Below are 20,709 nucleotides of genomic sequence, written 5' to 3' on the forward strand. Positions count from 1 at the left end.
TCATGAGCATGTGAAAGGGTAGGTATTGTTCAGAGACAATTCTCCATGGATCCCTCTGTTTCTGCATGTCTTGGGACAGCTTTTTTCCTGGACTATCTTTTCAAAGATGTTTGTACAACAGCAGCTTGGAAGATAGAAATGGCCTCTCCCTTTAGGGCAAAATAAAGATCTGCCCTCCAGGATAATAAGGCTAATGTCTCCTCTGGGGCAAAGTTTGGGCAGAACTTGCTAGCAGCCCCCTCATAAGATTGAGAGTTTCCTAGACTCAGTATACCTCAACTGTGACGCAAACCTATGTACCCAGCATAGGTTTGGGCCCACCTACACCTCATCCCCATAGGACTAGGGAATAAAAGGACTGCCACAAACATAAAGCTTATGCTGCCTGCTGTGCCATGTGTAATAAAGTCCTTTGATTCTGACCCAGCACTTCTGTGTCTTCTGGCAGCATCTATAAAACCGGTGGGGTAACTTTTTATCTTGCAGGTAGGACAAAATCTCAGACCCTTCACACCTTTTGACAAAGACCCAGATTAACATACAGAGATAACACGCTTATGAGTTGAGAGACTTAATTCTCCCCCAATTGATCTACAGAGTCAGTGCAATAGCAATCAGAATCCCAGCAAGATTTTTCATAGAAATTAACAAGTTGATACTAAAGTATATATGGAAATGTAAAGTATTAGAATAGCCAAAACAATCTTAGAAAAGTACAAAGTCGGAAGACTTATATACTATCTGACCTTAAGACTCGCTAAAGTATAGTAATCAAGACATTGTGATAGTTGTATAAAATTAGACAAATAGATCAATAGAACACAATAGAAAGTCCAGAAATTATCCCACACATATATGGCCAAATAAATTTTGACAGAGAAACCAGTGTAATTCAGTGGGTAAAGAAAAGCCTTCTCAAAAATAGTACTAGATCTGCTGGAGGTCCATATTTTTAAAAATTTGTTGACCCATACCTCACACCATACATAAAAACCTAAACTACAAAGCTCCTGTAAGAAATCATAGGCAAACATGTTTGATACCTTGGCATAGGCAATGATGTCTTGGAAAAATGTAAAAGTCATAAATTATAAAAGAAAAACATTGATAAACTGAAACTTCATCAAAATTTAAAAACTTCTCATCAAAAAGTAATATTGAGAAAAAGAAAATGCAAGCCACATACTGCAAAGAAATATTTGCAACATATATTTCTAACAAAGGATATCCAGAATATATTTTTAAAAACTGCTACAAGATAATTAAAAGGCAAATAACCAATTTCTTTAAAAAGGTAAAATTTTTCAACAGATGCTCCACAAAAGAGGATTTACAAATGGCTAATAAGTACATGAAAAAGATGTTCAACATCATTCGTATCAAGGAAATACAAATTAAAACCACAATTAGATATCACTGCACACTCACTGAATTACCAAAATTAAAAACTAATGATACCAAAATGCTGGAGAGGATGCAGAGCAACTAGATACTGGCGGAAGCCTAAAATGGTACAACCACTGTGGAAAAATGTTAGGTGGAATCTTATCATTTAACCCTCATCGACATTATTATTTAGCAATTCCACTCTGATATTTATCTCCCTCCAAAATGAAAACATATGTCAACAAAAAGACTTGTACAAAAATGTTTATTGCAGCTTTATTTATAATAACACACAATTAGAAACAACACAAATATCCATCAACAGGAAAATGGATAAACAAATTGCGGTATATTCATACAATGGGATATTACCTGTTAATAAAAAGGAACAAACCAATAATGCAAACAAAATATTGATAAATCTCAAAAACATTATCTTGAATGAAAGAAGCCAAACACAAAGGGATATATACAGTATGACCTTATTTACATGAAGTTTTAGTACAGGGAAAATTAATGTATGAAAAGCTAGAAATTCCAATAGTGGTTGCCTGAGGGGAGTACAGAAATTGACTGGAAAGGTGCTCAAAGGAACCCTTCGGGAGATGAAAATGTTCTATATGGTGATTGAGATGTTTATTACCTGGGTGTATACATTTGTCAAAACTGAAACTTTACACTTAAATCTATAGAATTTATTGTACGTAATTCTCAAGTCAAAATGAAAAAAAGAGACTAAAAATAGATTTTATTCAATACTCATTTACCTCCAGGCTATTCAAGGTCTGACATCCAAATTAGATAGGTTGAACTTGAGATTGTTTGCTCTGTTTCCACAGGTGTTGAGGGAGATATCCTCTCAGACTTTACACAGCTACCAGGGCAATGATGCCGGGAAAACCATTCATCAAGATTTGACAGTGCCTATTTGCAATCAGGAGAAGAAAACAAACACCTTGAACATAAAAGCAGGTGAAACCCACCCAAAAGACCTAGTCAAGCACAATGTTGGCGTTCTTGCTTCTCGTGACTGTGACCCTAGCCTCTGCTCATGAGTCTGGTGAGCACTTTGAAGGGTAAGTGAGCACCTCCTTAAATGAGCAAGCCCTTCTTCCTCACTGGCCCCAAAATTTGACTGTGTTACCCAATTTTAAACTTTCTCTTCTTCTTTTGCTATCTCACCATTCAGTGAGAAGGTGTTCCGTGTCAAGGTTGAAGACAAAAATCACGTCAACTTACTCCAGGAGTTGGCCAGCACCAACCAGGTAAACGATTCTATTTTACAGGTTTACTTCACACTTAGTTTAAAATCTTAGACTGCACTGTGATTCCATCAAAGTAAAGTGACATGAAATATTAACTATAGCACTTTTGGAGCAAGAAATAAAAACTTGAGAAACATTCAGTGCCACAATACCTTCTTTTTCTGCCTAGATTGCCATAAGCCCTCTGGTATTATAAATCCATGGCAACTTTTAAAAGAGTTGACAGAGCATGACAACTGGATGAGTTGGAACTGTCGTAAAGGTCATAGAACACCTAATATACAGTCACTTCCCTTCTAAGGCAAAAGAGAAAAATGATCAACTTGGATATTACTGAAAAACTGGGCTTTTGTCCAACTTGAAATTCGTTTCCACATACCATGTATCATCTGTTCTCTTTGATTTTCTTTCGTTCCAAATCAAACAGCTTGAGTGTTCATGACCTTGATTCAAGACCTCTTAACGAAATGGCATGAGGGGGAAAAGAAAGTAAAAAGCCATGAATGATTTCCGTACTTTTATTTTCAAGAAACCGAAATCTCTACTCTACTTAAAAAAAAAAAAATCCACTGTATGTGGGATGAGAACTGACTTTTTAATTATATATGTAGTGTGGCAGGAAGCTATTGTTGACCACAAATAGTTCACCTGGGCCAATGCTGTTTCTTCGTGAGTATATAAACCAAAATAACCTACTAGCTCCTAAATATCTACCCTTCCATCTATCTACCTATCTTTCTAGAGTTATTTTTTTAGCTTTTAAGGTGTGGAGGAAGAATGAAGAAGGTAAAAGGTGTCATAATCTGAAACAGATTCAGAAGTTTAGAATCGAAAGAGAATATAAAGTTATCTATTCCAGCCTTCCACTCAAATCTAGAATTTCCTTCATGGAAATAGCAACTCTGGTTGCTAGCCCTAATAAAACCTGTTTGAGTATTTCCAGGGATAGTAAGAATACTGCTTTTCAGAGTAGCTCATTTGCCTTACAATTAGAATGCTAACTGATACACTGAGCTGAAAGCTACCTTCTTTCACATTGACCCACCCGGCCTAGATGAGCCAAATACTGTCTTCCCTCTAAGATTTATTTTTTCCAGATCCTCCATCATTTCTCTTAGCATTGGTTTACAGACACTTGATCATTCTGGCCACCTCTGGATACAGCTCAGTCATTCTGTCTATATTTCTTTTTTAAAATGTAGCTCTCAGAATTGACAATGGACCTCCAGGTGTGCTCTGATTAATACATACTGCGGGACCACTGTCTGCCTTCATTTCTAAAGCAGACATTTATTAACGGGGCCTAAGATTCTAGCACCTTGAACAGTTGTAGAACATTCTTAGTTTATATTAAACCTACAGTCAATCAAAACCATTAGGTTATTTTTTTCTCACATGAATCACCCTCAAGCAGGGTATTCTTCCTTCTGTGCTTGTCTAGTTGATTTTTTAACCTATGCAGGATTTTACATTTACTCTGTTAAAATTTATCTTGATAGCCTGTTCTCAGCATGTTGAGATCCTTTTAAAAATGAATTTAGTCACCCAGGTAAATAATTCTTCCCCCTAACTTTGCATCACCGGCAACTTTAATAAGCATGTCTTCTCAACTTCTGTCTTTGCTATTGATAAAGAAAAATGTTAAGTCTTCAGGGGTCAGCACAGGATCAGAGGCCTCCTTCAGTTCATTCATTCAATATATATATATATATCTTGAGTCTCCACGGTGGCAGACACAGTGTTAAGCACTGAAAGTGATTCATGAACCATCTCTCCTCAGATAAGTTTGCTCAACTACCCCCATTACTGGGGCGTTACCTACAGCTAACACTGTACTTTCCAACTTGTAAAGAAGAATATAAACGCAGACTTGGTCAAACACTTTGCTCAGATCCAGATTCAGTGTTCTATCAGGCTAGTGGTCTCTTTCAATAATAAGATGAAGTTAATTGGACCTGACTTACTCTTGCTTTAAACCGCGCTGGCTCCCAGGGATCACAGCTTCCTTTTCTAAGCATTCACAATCCATGTGTTTCCAATTTTCTCTGCATCTCTGCCAGAATCCTTGCCAGGCCCCCGGAGCTCCTGCTTCTGGGATTCACCCGTTTTCTTGTTTCTGCGATCCAAGACTTACCCCCTCCACGACTCAGTGATCCCTTCAAAGTCTGATTCCTCCAAGATTGCTGAGAAAACTCTGCAATCATATCTGTGGTGTTTTTTTAATTACCTAAAATTCAGTATTTTTATGGTGGCAAAGAGCAGAGGATCTGGATTCAGACTGCCTGGGTTCAATTCCTGATCTAACACTTGCTAGTTGGACCTTGGCACCTCTCTGGGTCTCAGCTTTCTCGTTTGTCAAATGAGGAGAATAATAGTATTTACCTTATAGGATTGTTGTGAGATTTAAAAGAATTAACATAAGTAAAGCACTTACAAAGAACTTATGGAGTGAGAACTATATAAGTGTTTGTTATTATCACCATCGTTAGATCTGAGATTCTGAATGCAATTTACATGACCAGTATAATCTCCTTTCCTCATCCATCTTGGGGCTCAATGTTCTCATTCCAAAGAAGGTATTTCTGCTAAAATCGTGACATGTGAAAAATTCTTTACTTATGGTAATCTTGTTTCTCAGTAGAAGCAAAAAGAGATAGTGTAATTCCTTGGAAAAGACAAAAGCCAAACAAGAGTTAAACAGGGCTACTTTCTCTCTTCAGCTGCAAACTTCATGCTTTAGCTCGAAGCAGTGGGACCGCATGTTCCTTCTTTATTCATTTTATTTCCAACGTGATTGGAAAAGAGATTTTTATCCTCCTTAGCAGTCTTGGGAGCGCAGCATATTCTGGACCATAGCCTTCCTGATAAGATCATCACAAGGGCATCTAGTCTTTGTATTCATCCTTGGCCATGTGTCCTTCCTCCCAGCTTTTGAACATGTCCTTCTCAAAGGTGAATGTATTGGAGAGATCTGTGACCATGCTGGACACCAGCGGCCTCCCCCTTTCCATCCATCACTGTAAAGCAAGGATTTCATTTCATCTCCTTGCAGTCAGGGTTGCACTTGCTCCTTTATTGGAGACATTCACCATAAAACCTACTCTCTTTTCTCTGTACTTTCTTGAACTCTGTTTCTCTAGTTTAAGGTGCATGTTCGTCTATGCCCAGAGTAACATGGGCACAGTCTTCCAATGTTCCATCCCTCCCGCTACACTAGTAAGTTCCTCCCTGATGTCAGGAATTAGGCCTAGAGTAGAAGTCACTTCCTCTTCCAAAAAGAAAGGAAAATTCCATCAAGATAATTGAAGAGTCTATCAGATGCTCACCTTACAGTCAAGAGCAATGTGAAGAAACGAATCTGTGTAAATTGTGAAGAACCAAAGATCTCCAAAACCAATATTTATTCTTTTATATGCCCATCCTATTCCCAAAAGAACTTAAAGTGGATACACTACTATCTTGCTTTTGTACTGGTTTTGCAGTATATTTTAGAAAGGACTCTTTAGTTATTAGGCAGCTAGCCGATTCAGTTGACATTCCCACAGTACTATCACTTAAAGATATTCCTTTATCTTCCAACAAATGTTCTTTATGGTTCTTTGTCACTCAGCTTCCTAGATTTAAAATTTTATAATCTCAGTTTTACAACTTCTTAACATATAATTCAATTCCCACATCTCATATCATTTATTTTACTCTGTTTCCATATTTGAGACACGATCTCATTCACAAGGTCTTGTCAATTACTGAAATTTATATTTATCTCCTGTGCTAATATTTTGAGTTTGTTATTTGTATCCATACTCTATGCATTGGTAAACCCCTATGAGGCTACTGTGTTGCTCCTGATTTCTGGCTCCCCTGGGGATGAGCTCCAATATGGTACATCTGCATCATCCTTGCAGGACTCCATACTGATGGATGTTAATACGGTTTGCTGACCAATTTTCTCCATGTCAAACTGAAATTTTTAAGGAACCTCAGGTTACCTCTGCAAGTCTTCTGTCAAACATATTTATGAGATTTCTCCACTCCATTTTAAAGAATCCATCATTCTCACTGCAAAATCTTAAAGATAATTCTCTTGATAGATACAGAGAGAAAGAGAGAGAGATCTACATATCTATATATTTACCTATTTCCCCCAATATTTGGCAGAGCCAAGACCAATAGGCAAGAGGTTAGTAGATTAGGAAAGGCAACTTTCAACTTACTGTCAGAAAAACAAACATTGATAAAGTAATTAGGCTATTCTGAAATAGTACTAGAAGTACTCAACCATCACCAAGGATGTTGTGCAGGCACTTATTGCTCTATGTGGACAGCTAGCCTCTTAATCTAGGTTCTTCCAGATAAAGATTCCAGAGCAGACTTCATTTGGGAAGTGCAGGGAGCACTGGTAGAGAAGTGAGGAGTGATACAGAGAGGGGAAGGCAGCCAAAAAAGAGGGCACTATTAAGCCAGCTACCACAGAGAATGACTAGAGCTTAGTCCTACAAGAACTCTAGGAAAGGGTGCAAATCCCGTGCTCCAGAATTAGCCCACCTGAGAAGAGAGGGAATCGGAGTATTTAGACACCCACTTTCCAGGGTCATTGGTTGAGCACTTATCTGGAAAGAGTTATTTCTTTTGCACTTCCTGCCTGCCAAAAGCTATTAGCTTGGATTTTCTAGTTCTGGGTGAAAGAACTTTCAAGCACAGAGATTCAGATCTTGGCAGTGGAGAGTTCCCTGAGCACAACAAAAGGTCCTAGCGTTACGTGTGGGCTGGGTACTGTCAAGTTGCCTACAGATGCTTGGAGGTCTTCCTGTGCTTTACCAATTCCAGACTCTGTGTCCGTAACAGATACACCTCCCTCTCCCAGCCCATCTTGCAATGACAAGCATTTATCAGGAACACAAATTCAGAGTGAATGCTTAAAGATATCCTTCTCCTGGAACGTGCTTCTCTTTACGATGCTGGCTAACTAGAATCACCAGCCCCTTGCTTCCTCTGTCCTTATCATGACATGCCTTTATACTTCCTCCACTATCATTTAGCCTCTCTTCTTTGACTCACTAGATCATATTCTGTAGCCAATTCTTATCGAATGATCAATACTCTCTCCTTTCAACACCTTAGTGACAACCACACTCACACTTTTTCTTCTGGAATCCCTCCTGGTGTAATCCTAACGCCCCTGCCTCCATTGCCCTGACATTCCCTATGGCCCTGACTCAGGATCAGCACCCGTGAGACAGCTACAGTGGTTTGAAGATTACCAGGACAGGAAATAGGCTACTGGAGTCTCCACAGCTGTATCTACAGTTGAGGCATCTTAAGATCTTACCTCATCAGTTTCTGTTAAACAACTTCTAAGTCTGCGCAAACTCCCTTCCAAGTTTCCAAGCAATGGTCCCAAATATCACCACCTGTCACATGTCTAGCCTGAGACTAGCTCAGAAACATCTGAACAGGGACTGGCAAGACACAAGGGCAGACAAAGACCCAATGTCAGGCTTGCCTCTAGCTTCTAGGCATTGCTCAACTCAAGGAAGGAACAGGAAAACAGACACCTACGAGAGGCAGCCCGTCCTTGGTTAATATTTTCCTATGGAAAAAGGAGATTTGACACCACACATCCACAAAGAAAAACATGAGAATTATCAAATATGTCCTCCTGTTATTTTTGTGCATAATTTTCTCTAAAATCTCCCCCATGAGGACAGAAGCCATGTTTGGTTTGCTCACTAATATATTCCTTTTCTCAGGCACAGAGCCTAGCACATGGTAGGTCCTCAATAACTACTCATGGATAATTGAACAAATGAAAATGTCAGGACATTGCTGGATCCTCGAGAGTATTTTATTTCTGGCCATGGTGCCTAGGTGAGCACCGTGCAGACATACATTTTCCCTCCCTGAGGTACCCTCCACAGGTCAGGGACGTTCATGCTTCCACACATGACTGTGGCATGCACAGCACTGAGTTCCAAGGTAAACTCATAAAATAAGTCCATTAAAAAGCCACAAGGAAAGCTCACTTTGTCCCTATTAAATTTTGTGACTCTAGTTAATTCATCATCATTCCTTCAGCACATTTACCCATGACCACAAACACTGCTATCACAACGAGCAACTGGTACAGGAAATCAATAAAAAGAAAAGAGCAGTTATAGAATACTGCAATTAACTAGCATTATGGGAAATAATTATATGTTCTTCATGCTCGTTGACAGTCAATTAAGGTTATGTATGTGTAAACATTTTTATTGACATCTAGCTGCTTGATCCCAACTCTTGTTCACTAAAAGGAGATAGGTTTAAGAGATTTCACGGATAATTTGAGTTTGAAAATAACCCAGTGGAGTAGAGCAATAGCGTGCTTGCTGATGACAATTCACCCATTGAATTATAGGTGTCCAATACAACATATCTTATTCCTTATTCAGATTGACTTCTGGAAACCAGATTCTGCCACACAAATCACACCTCACAGTACAGTTGACTTCCACGTTAAAGCAGAAGATATTTTGACCGTGGAAGACTTTCTGGAGCAGAATGAACTACAATATGAGTAAGTTCATGTTTTATAGCTATTAAAATTCTCTCCCATGTATGCTCTCATCCAAGCCTCTGAATAACTCTGAAACTGAAAATAAGACCCAAACCATAGCTTCCCCAGGACCCCACACATAGGTCATGGCAGAGCTGGCCCCGGATCCCAGATCTCAAGACTTCAGGTCTGGTAGATTTTGTGCTTAGTTGTCGCTCTTATAAAAATGGCTGTGACTCTTGAACCCCAAATCTTCAGCCAGACATCTGAGCTGCTACTGGTTTGCAAGTGATATATAGACTACAGGCCAAACCAACAGACACTCTGTTATCAGCTAGACACAGGCTTAGTCCTAAATCATATCCAGGCTTCTCTCAGGTGAGCAGTCAGACCTACTGTGAGCCATGAGGGCTCTTCATGCCCTTTTAGATTAAGGACCAGACTACAGTTAGACTGAGTGGTCCTTCTATCCTTTTTACCCCAAGGCCCCACAACTGTCTCTAATGGTAGGAAAGGCATGGAAAAAGGACTGAAAGAAAGGAAAGTCGTTCCCCAAAGGCCTAGAATAGAGTTAGCTAAGCTGATCACCCCACATCTCCTCTCCCCAAATTCCACGCTGGTCCATCTAAGGCTTTTTTTTTTTTTTTTAAAGATTTTTATTTTTTTCCTTTTTCTCCCCAAAGCCCCCCGGTACATAGTTGTGTATTCTTCGTTGTGGGTTCTTCTAGTTGTGGCATGTGGGACGCTGCCTCAGCGTGGTCTGATGAGGAGTGCCATGTCCGCGCCCAGGATTCGAACTAACGAAACACTGGGCCGCCTGCAGCGGAGCGCGCGAACTTAACCACTCGGCCACGGGGCCAGCCCCCATCTAAGGCTTTTAAGATGAGAATGTCCTCCTCAGTAGAGGCAGTTGCCCACTTGTTGATCCAACAAATAGATAGTGAGTGTCTACATATACCAAAGACCAAAAGATAGATACAGCCCCACTCTCTTCAGAGGAAAATAGACTTTAAACAAAGAATTGCAATAACGTGTAAAAAATGTCAGGAAGAGTAAAGGGCTGGAGATGCAGGGGAAGAGACCACGTCTAGGGCTCAGGGAGGGCCACCCTAGGAAACGATGCTTCAGCTGAGAACTGAAGGATGAGTAGGAGTCAGCGAGACGAAGATAAGGAAAAGTCATACTCTAAGCAGAGGACAGACCACACACTAAGGCTTAGAACTGGGAGAGACCATGTTGACCTGGAGGCATTTGCACTAGAGGGAAGGAGGAAATGGGGTCTTTAGTCCAGAGCAGAGTTCTTCCTCTAGAGAGTGGATCAGCGAGAAGCAAAGAGACAGTCTCGGGCTCCAGTCCTGAACATTCGAATGTTTATCCAACAGTGCCCCGCCACAAGCTCAAGTCTTCACCGGATTTTAGGAAAATGTAACCTACATAATTTTAACAGAACTTCTGTCTTGTTTCTCACATCTTAAAAATACAGAATAGTATTTATGTAAGTGGAGATGTCAGAATTGTCACCTATAAAATCTGTACCTCCATCAGGAGAAGTGGTGCAGCATAAAGCAACAAGTAAAGGCTTTGGGAAAAACCAGACCAGATTTAAATCCTGGTTCTGCAACCTCCTGGCTGTGTGACCTTGGATAATTTGCTCAACCTTTCTGAGCTTCAGTTCCCTTATGTATAATATGAAGCCATAATGCCTCTCTCAAAGGGCTGTTGAGAAGATGAAATAAAACAATATGTAGATAAATCGCAACTGATATTACTATTGCTGTGAATGCAAAGAGGGAGATTATACATTTTTTAAAGGTCAACAGAAACTGTTTCGTTTAACCCTGTTATCGTGCTTCACACAGCTGAGCTGTCTGCTTCTGCCTGAGGGAAGTGTCAAAATGTGACCTTAAGAATTGACTGTCTTTTTAAAACAAAGATATAACATAGTAAATTTCAAAATGTGATTTAGATTTATGGCTGTGACATCCTGCTCTTCTTATCACACTAGGAAGGACTTCTAAAACCCTAGCCTTCAGGAGCCTTCCGTAACACTCAAGAGGATGACAGTTTCTTTATAACTCTTCAAGAAAAACAAAAGGAGGATCAGAACCACAAGCTAACCCTAGCCACCTGAACGCCGGCCTCATTCCGCCCACCTCACAGGGGAGAAAAGCGCTTCTCAGCGCATATCAGTCTCCTTTTATCAGTGTCCTTTTCATGTCCTTTTGTAGTGGGTAAACTTTCGGAGAATTGTGTGAGAATGTCACCTCATCTAGAACATAGGACGTTCCCTGGGGCCTAAGAGCCTGTGAATTCTAGCTTTTCTGTTCAGTGCTTAGCACATTCATAGCATATCACTTTCCACATATTAAATAATAATAAGTCCCTGGAAATCCTGGAGAAGCCACCAGCAGTATCCCTGCGGGGCCGCAAGCCGCCCCGTGCATCCCATTATTATGATAACTAATTTGTATCATAATATGATACAAATCGTATGATAACTAATTTGTATTTAGACAGTTTCCTACCTGAGAATTTGCAGTTGTGTTTGTATATAACAGGAACCATCTACTACACAATTCCAAAAATAGCTTTTCCGATTTTTCAGTGGTTCCAACCCTTTTCACCGAGACTTGTGTCATTTGGCAGCTTTCATCAAATTCTGAATTACTGCAGGAAAAAAATTCAAAATGTGTGCACCAAGAAAAATAACTGTATTTTCAAATGTTTGTGTTGACCCTTAGGTACAGAAAGACTAGGAATTGGATGGTGTAATTCTCCAACTTATGGTTCTGAAGCCAAGCTGACAGAACCTTTTGGTGGGCGGCCCTGCAGAGAATTCCTTCCTACAAATTGCACAGAGGTCGTCTTTGCCCCATTCAACTCAGGGAGAGACTGAGGGTTGCTAACCGCTTATAGCACCATTTTCCTACATATTTCAGATTCACACAGGAAAGCGTCCTTGGACAGGAATGGGTGCACAGTACCATTCTTCAATAGCAATGGGCATGTGGTCTGGGAACTGACCAAATGCTTCATTTTAAAGAATCTGAAAGGGGAAGAAAACGGAGTCAGGTCGCTCATTCTCAGACTTTGCGTTCCTTGCTTTCTTGGGAGTCCCTGTTATCTAGTTTGTCTTGTCAACAAAAATAATCCATAACCAATCTATAAATGAAAATTTGGGAGAGTTTATTCTGAGCTAAAATCTGAGGACCATGGCCCGGGGCCTTTCTTCCCGAAGGAAGGAAGGGCACCAAAGAAGTGGGGTGTACAGAATGGTTATACGCCCCCAAAGAGGATGTTTCACATAGGATTGAAATGTCCTTTTTACAATAGTTGTGAGACTGCTCTGTCAGCACAGCAATTGACGGAAACAGCAGGTAGGTCTGCTGTCTCGGTGGACACAGCAGGGTGGCAGGTCTGCTGTCTCTAGCTGCGTGGTCACAGGTGAACTGAGTGGTCAAAGGTGAGCGCAGCAATCAGTTCCTAGCCTAAGGAAAGATGCTTATCCTTAAGGAAATGCCAATGTGGGGGGAAGTTGCATCTTTATCTTAAGGCCATTCGTTCTTGCCGTAGTAAATGTTTAAAGCAGATATATAATACATGCTCAATGGGCACGTCAGGCCCTTTTGGAAAAAACAAAGTCAGGCTGAATTAGGTTGACACCAAATGGCTTCCTCATATACTCCAATATATTCTATTGCTTGCCATTTCTATTTGTCAGTCTGCACGTTTAAAAAAAAGAAAAAAGCAGGGCCAGCCCCATGGCATAGTGGTTAAGTTCATATGCTCTGCTTCGGTGGCCTGGGGTTTGCAGCTTTGGATCCTGGGCATGGACCTACACACTGCTCATCAAGCCACGGTGTGGCAGTGTCCCATGTACAAAAAATAGAGGAAGATTGGCACAGATGTTAGCTCAGGGCCAATCTTCCTCACCAAAAGAAAAAGAAGGAGAAGAAGTTGGATGGCACTATAAAAGGAACATATAAAAGTATAAAATAGTGTCCATGCCTCTGTATTCGGGAGATATAATGCAGTCCCTATTACATTAAGAGGCATTGCTTTAATCTCCTAGAATAGAAGCTCATTATTTAGTAATAATATTTTGTAATATAGCTAATGTAGTGCTTTGTCTTAAATCTAATAAAATCAAATAATCATAGAGCTGGAAAGGACCATTTGAGGTCAATCCCTCGCCTTCAGGCAAAAGTCAGCACCACATTTCCACCTCATCCTGATGCTCTTTTGCAAGTCACTAGACGATACTTTACTCTTGAGTGTCATCTTAAATTTAACTGGTTTTTTATGCTTCTTTGTCCTAATCGTTGATGAAAATGCTTAATATTTAACATAGTAATAACTCTAACAGAATGTCTCATCTTAGTACCAAGCAAAACAATAATCCCAACAGAGTCCCTGATTCTCTCAAATAATTTGAATTTGAGATCAGGTGCAGGAGAAAGGGCAGCAATAGGCTGTGGGAGCTCTGGGACTCCCTCCACTCGGAGCTGGTTCTGGTAGATCAGAGATCGCCATGGTTATGGTCTTAGATACAAACGTCTATGGAAGGTCTTGAGGTTGGGGAACACCTGGGAGCTTTGAACTCACGATCTGGGATACCCACTAAGAAGCCATGTGACCTAGATAATAACTTAGTTGCTCACTGACAATGGGAAATCTTGTTAAAGTGAAAATAGACGTCATTTACCATTTCCTCCTGGAGTTTTAGTTTTGTCAGTCAGTCAGAGAAGCTCATCCTTGTCAGGCAGGATTTGTTCTCTGAAATTGGGGATTTAGGAATATAGTCATTTTCTTAAAGGTTTCTGCCAGTTGATTTTTTTAAGTTTTCAAGGTTTTTGTTTTGCTTGTTTTGTCTTGTTTTTGTTCATTTTTTTTTTTCAGTTTTTAGTTATATTTGAATGTTATTTTCCTAAACTATCTCTTTCTTGGTGTTTTCCTGGAGTTTATGAAGGTGCTAACAGGCAACTTTACTATAGTTTAAATTTTTTTTCATAAACCTTAGAAGATATCTGTGTAAATGACCAAGGCGTATGGATTTGAGTCAAGCCATTGCATCTTAGAACTGAAAAGGACATTGAATACCAGCCAATCAAACACCCCATTCTAAAAATGATGAAATTCAGGCCCAGAGATTAAATTACTTTTCTGAAGCCAATTTACAAGTTAGGCAAAATGATGACCCTGATCTTTTGATTCCTAACTCTGGATTCTTTCTACTTCCACCCTATTCCCTAACAACCCAACTTGGGTGTTGAATATAATTATAGCACTTACTCTGATCATTGTTCCTAACTGTAGCAGGCAGAATGATGGTCCCACCAAAACTCTCTACATCCTAATGCCCAGAACATCTGAACGTGTATTCTTACATGGCAGAGAGGGGGGAGGGTTCCAGATGGAATTAAGTTTGTTAAGCAGATGAACTCAAAAGGGGCAGATATCCAGGAATGTCCAGATAGGTCCAATGTAATCACAAGCATGCTGAAAAGCAGAAGAGGGAGGCAGAAGAGGAGCTCAGAGGATGCAACTTGAGAAGGACTTGAGATGCTATTGCTGACTTCAAAGATGGGGGAGAAAGGCAAAGAGCCAAAGAACGTGGGCAGCCTGTAGGAGCTGGAAAGGGAAGGAATCAGGTTCTCCCCTAGAGCTTCCAGAAAGGAGCATATCCTTGCTGACACCTTGATTTTAGCTGAATGAGACCCGTGTTGAACTGCTAACCTAGAGAACCGCAAAATAATAAATTCACCTTGTTTTAAGCCACTAAGTTTTGGTGATTTACAGCAGCCACAGAAACTAATATACTAACAGAATACTGATGGCTGCTCAATGGGAAATTTTCCTTCCACAGAAAAAATTTTAAAATCTGCTCCTTTCTCTTCCTTTTTAAATACTACCTTAAGACAGTTAAGACTGTAAAACAGTATTTGCCTCTTGCTAGGAAGCAAGTATCATTTGGTATTAATTTATGGCATTTTCCATAAACAGACACAAGTTCATGCCCACGTTAACCAAATGAAGGAGAAACGCGGGGAGGTTCAGCGGGTGTCCCTGACATACTTCCTCAGAATGCCCTTGGGCAGCCGGCGCAGAAGGAGACTTTTGATGTGCGGCTGCAATTCTCTGTGTGTCAGATAAAAACATTTCAAGGCTTCACTGTGGATAATAGAAGTTTCTGCAAACTAGCCTCTGTTCAGAATATCCACAGGATTGTGACCAAGGATGTTAACGCTCAGAAAATTTTGTCCCTTCAGAACACACTTTCCGCTCAAACATAGCAAAGAGAAACAAAGTCAGACATACCCACACCTTCAGGCTGCCTCTTATAATAGGAACTTTCACCTGAACAATCATTTCTAGAAATAAGCAGGCCTCAGAGGTTCTGTCACCAATTTTCATATTATCATTTTTTTTTTAAAGATTGGCACATGAGCTAACAACTGTTGCCAATCTTTTTTTTTTTTTTTTCTGCTTTATCTCCCCAAAGCCGCCCATACATAGTTGTATATCTTAGTTGCAGGTCCTTCTAGTTATGGCATGTGGGATGCCACCTCAACATGGCCTGACGAGCTGTGCCATGTCCACACCCAGGATCCGAACTGGCAAAACCCTGGGCTGCCAAAGCGGAGCGCGTGAACTTAACCACTGGGCCGGCCCCAATCATATCATCTTGCTACAGAACCATTCTTAGATTACTTTAAACAAGCCAAAACACAGGCTAGCAAAAACTAGTTCTTTAAACCCGGTCTTCTTTGTCTAATAAGTCTTCGGCTTGTTAATATTTCTGAATTTCCACCCATCAAGATGGTTTCCTCAAAACCTAGAGAAAGGCCTCAGGGAACCAATTGTCCCAGTTACCTGACCATGTAAAGGACTCAAGAGCATACTTTCATGTGGCAGCCCAAGGCCCTGATCCAGAATGCCCCCGGTACCAGGGGAAACCATTTTCCAAGGTTAGGGTCCAAGGACATCCAAACATGCAAAGTTTGGGCCAAGGAAGAGCCTGCCTTGCTCCCACGCTCCAGTTCCCTTCTCAACCGGTTACTCACTCTTTGCGATGAGCAGCTCAGGTTGAGGGCAGCAGGAACGATCAGAGGACACGTGTGAGTCCGTGGAGAGTGCACTGTACCATCCAGTAAGGCCGTCACTCTGGGTTTCCGCATACGTTTGCGGAGAAATGCACTTACTCACAGGAGCACCCCTTCGGTTTATTGCAGGGTGCTGATAGGCAACCTGAGATCTGCGCTGGAGGCTCAGTTTGACAGCGGGGCCCGCGCAACGGGACACAGTTACGAGAAGTACAACAACTGGGAAACGGTAGGATGTGCGCGTGGTTTAGACAGACATTTGGGAATTGAACCAAGAACGTCACATTAATCCACAAATGGTTCCATCTGGTAGATAGAGGCCTGGACTAAACAAGTCGCCAGCGAGAATCCAAACCTCATCTCCCGCAGTACCATTGGCACCACGTTTGAAGGACGCAATATATACCTCCTCAAGGTAATCACTTTTAACCGTGACCTTGCTGTGTCTGAGGGCTTTCAATCAATGAATTCTAACACATTAGCATCTGTTTCACAGACATGCTCATCCCAAACGTTGTTATAACTCTTTCCCTGCCTCTCTCCCCCAGGGAATCAAACAGATTCCCCAGCTTCTTTTATCATATGTGGAATTTTAAATCATTATTTTGATTTATTCAAAAGGAAAAATGCAATAAAATAAGAGAATCCCTATAAATTTAACCACATTCCTGTAAGCAATGTAAATGATCACCTACCTTGATGAAATTCTTCTCTCCCAGATGTCGTTTGCAAATCCATTTGTTAAAGAGGTTCATAAACTTCACGTCTATCAGACAACATTACAAAGCATATCAACAATTTGTTTCTATCATCCTCTAATGTCATTTTTGTCATGTAATTCTAATGAAGAAAATAAAAAGATCAGGAATAAGTGGGAGAGAAGGAAAAATTCTTACAAGATTAGCAACCATCATGATTACTTCTAATTACTCATCCAGTTGTCTTGGTCATGTCATCTAATAATAGCAGCTGAAAATAACCTCCACGTGAGTACAATTAAGCAGGGTAATCAAGCATCTTCTGAAAATATGAGCTTGTCAAGCTTAATAAAAATAATAAACAGCCATGTAAGCCTTCAGCTGAAACATTGTGAGAGTCTAGAGGCAAGAACATACTGTGCCAGTATTATGTTTTAATTTAATCACAGGCTATATCTCTTGCTGCTGTCAGGTTTCACCTGTTGAGTCCAAGCCCAGACGGGTAGTGAATGGTAACCGCTGAATGTGCTGAATGCCAGTTTCCCTTTTCCTTTTGTTTGCAATAGGTTGGTAAAGCTGGATCAAACAAGCCTGCCATTTTCATAGACTGTGGTTTCCACGCCAGAGAGTGGATTTCCCCTGCATTTTGCCAATGGTTTGTGAAAGAGGTCAGTAAGTAGAAGGACTTTTGGCAGTGGGAAATAGGAAGTACTTTTTTTATTTCGATCAATTCCTTATAAGATAGCTACAATAAAAGAGAATAAAAACACAGAAAAAATTCATAATTCCAAGTTCTCATTTTTGGATATTAGTTTCAACTTTCACCAAGAGACCTTTATAAGGCAAGATTTTCTAACAGTTAGCAAATTGTATTTATTTGAATTTCACTCATCTGAACTTTTCACCAGCCTTTGGTGGAGAGGCTAACAGGTAGTATAGTGGATGGGTCACTTAAATGATTACTGATTAATGATTATTGATAAGCCACTAACTTGATCATCTCCTGGGTAACAATCATTGTATATTTCAGAATAAAAGAAAGTAATACACAGTAGTTCCTACTCTAAATGATACTGGTCTTCATTCCTTATTCCTTAATTCTTATGATAAGATATATGGAAAGCCCTTTAACTAAAGTTCTTAAATATCTCATATTGGTATGAATAAATGATTCAATAAATAAATAACCAGGAGAAAAGGAATAACTCTTTCTTAAAGAAGAATTACAACTATTGGATGTACAAAGAATGAGCAAAATTGAAAATCACCATTAGAACTCCACACTAATCATCATTTCAGGCAAATCTATGGATAGATGCAAAAATTAGTGAGTAAAAGGTTAAAGAGAGGAGGCCGGCCCGGTGGCCAAGTGGTTAAGTTCGTGCGCTCCACTTTGGCGGCCCAGGGTTTTGCCAGTTCAGATTCTGGGCGCAGACATGGCACCGGCTCAACAGGCTACGCTGAGGCAGTGTCCCACATGCCACAACTAGAAGGACCCACAACTAAAACTATGCAACTATGTACTGGGGGGACTTGGGGAGAAAAAGCAGAAAAAAACGAAAGAGAAGAAGATTGGCAACAGTTGTTAGCTCAGGTGCCAATCTTTAAAAAAAAAAAAGTTTAAAGAGAAATGGGATATTTGCAATCTCAAAGTATCTCCCCCAAAATACGTACTAAATTACAAAGGCAGAATTTACAGTGGAGAAACAGCAGAAACTGCTCAACCAAGAGGTCAAGGCTAACATCACCAGTATGAGACATAATCACTATCATGTACTGCCTGTATTATGCACTAAAAAGACACATCGTATTTGTACTATTCTTCCCCAAAATGTATAACCCCTCTCTAATGATTAAAAAAAAAAATCAGACAAACCCAAATTGGAGGACTTTCTGCAAACTCTTCAACACTGTCAAAGTCAATAAAAGACAAGGCAAGACTGAGGAACTGTCACACATAAGAGCAGACCAGGGAGACAGGACAACCAATGCAATGTGGGGTCCTGGATGGGATCCTAGAGCAGAAAAAGGAGATTAGCGGGAAAACTGATGACGTCTGAATGAAGCCTATAGTTTAGTTTATAGTATTGACCAGTGTTAGTTTCTTCACTTTGATCCTTGTACCATGGTTATGTAAGTAAGCTGGTAACATTAGGAAAGCTGAGTGAAGGGTATGTAGGAACTCCCTGTATTTGCAACTCTTCCATAAGTCTAAAATTATTTCAAAATTAAAAGTTTAAAAGACTGAACGGCTTCAAAAATATAAGAATACTATGATATACGATATAATTTCCTTTGCGTGAAGCACATCTCTATCTATTTGTTATGGTCTTGGTTTCCAGACATGTTATATATCCAATCGGCACCATTTAACTTCAGTGGGCATCTCACCATCTGGCCTCTAGAAGGAAATAACTTTTTTATGCGCTTTTTTTCTCTTTTGTTGGTGAGGAAGATTAGCCCTGAGCTAACATCTGTTGCCAATCTCCCTCTTTTTTTTTTTCCCTCCCCAAAGTCCCAGTACACAGTTGTATATCCTAGTTGTTAATCTTTCTAGTTCTTCTATGTGAGATGCCACCACAGCATGGCTTGATGAGTGGTGTGAAAGTCTGCACCCAGGATCCAACCCTGTGAACCCCAGGCCACCGAAGCAGAGCACACAAACTTAGCCACTACGCCGTCAGGTTGGCCCCTAGAAGGAAAGAACTTTTATCAGTATTTTGGTTATCTCCAATTGTAGACCACTAAAAGAACTTAGATCTCTGTCTCCTCCAACCTAATAAGCACATGCTTCATCATGCGTTATTTGTGGATGATACACAAAGAGCATATAAAAACTGTTAATACATAGAAGCCTCAAATATTTTAAAGTCTGTTCAAGCAAGCCTCGGGAACAGCTGAATTTCAGTTGACCATGACCCTGGGGCTAAGGGCCTACGACTAAGAGAACATCATAAATAGGCATGAGGTCCTTCCTTCATGGATACGTGTTCACACTACTTAGCAGGGAGAACTGGGCCCCTAACAGGGTTTCCTTCTCCAGAAAGAGGAGGAGGAGGAGATTTCCACCACTGCGCAGCCAGGCCGCCCCAGATCCATCCCTGTGAGCCCACTTCACAACGGGAGGCTGTCCCACTTCTTCCACGTCGGGCACGCCCGCCAGTGAGACCATCTACAGGAGGTTTCAGAGAAACTAAATAAACTTCTAGACCATTCCATAGACATTCCTGACTTACCAGGAGTAGGTGTTACCCTCATTGCCCACTAACTTTGAAAAAAAGTTATTGTGGTTGCTATTTCAAAAGTAGTGAGTATCTACGTTCTTTAAAAGTCTTTAATTTTATTAAATCTTTCTTCATCTTTAAAGTCAAAATAAAAAATAATAATTATGTGAGTTATATACGGGCAAAATAGAGTTTCCTGGAAACAGAGAAGAATTAGAAACAATTATCAGCAATATTTTGTTAATTGCCTTTTAAATATTAATAATACCTACCTTGATAGGGGACACAGCTTTCATTACCAAAGCCAACATTCATTCAGTCTATGTAATTTTCGCAACATCATGCCCTCCATTTTTCCATGAAATTCTCTTCATGTTTCATACACAGGCTGTTCGCACCTATGGAAGTGAGAGCCAGATGACACAACTCCTCAACACGTTTGACTTTTATGTCGTGCCTGTGCTCAATATTGACGGCTACGTCTACACCTGGACCACG

The 20,709-nt window shown here is 40.3% G+C and overlaps 1 protein-coding gene and 1 long non-coding RNA gene across 2 annotated transcripts in view; one reads left to right on the forward strand and one right to left on the reverse strand.

Moving 5' to 3' along the window:
• CPB1 (carboxypeptidase B1) overlaps positions 1-20,709 on the forward strand; it is a 43,410-nt gene that overhangs the window by 7,783 nt on the left and 14,918 nt on the right. The window contains exons 2-8 of the mRNA XM_001492044.4: positions 2,226-2,462; positions 2,576-2,651; positions 9,083-9,207; positions 16,419-16,518; positions 16,603-16,704; positions 17,554-17,655; positions 20,599-20,709. Coding sequence (XP_001492094.2) covers positions 2,392-2,462; positions 2,576-2,651; positions 9,083-9,207; positions 16,419-16,518; positions 16,603-16,704; positions 17,554-17,655; positions 20,599-20,709 — 687 coding nt within the window. The 5' untranslated portion in view covers positions 2,226-2,391. The remainder of the gene's footprint in view (positions 1-2,225; positions 2,463-2,575; positions 2,652-9,082; positions 9,208-16,418; positions 16,519-16,602; positions 16,705-17,553; positions 17,656-20,598) is intronic.
• On the reverse strand, positions 1,636-20,618 carry LOC106781849 (uncharacterized). Its single transcript, XR_001378614.3, has 7 exons — positions 20,484-20,618; positions 17,467-17,732; positions 16,985-17,129; positions 11,712-11,853; positions 3,031-3,109; positions 2,804-2,947; positions 1,636-2,310 (listed from the first exon to the last, which is right to left on the reverse strand). It is a non-coding gene; the product is annotated as an uncharacterized lncRNA (long non-coding RNA).

Source organism: Equus caballus, chromosome 16 (assembly GCF_041296265.1).
Source record: "Equus caballus isolate H_3958 breed thoroughbred chromosome 16, TB-T2T, whole genome shotgun sequence".
Taxonomy (NCBI): domain Eukaryota; kingdom Metazoa; phylum Chordata; class Mammalia; order Perissodactyla; family Equidae; genus Equus; species Equus caballus.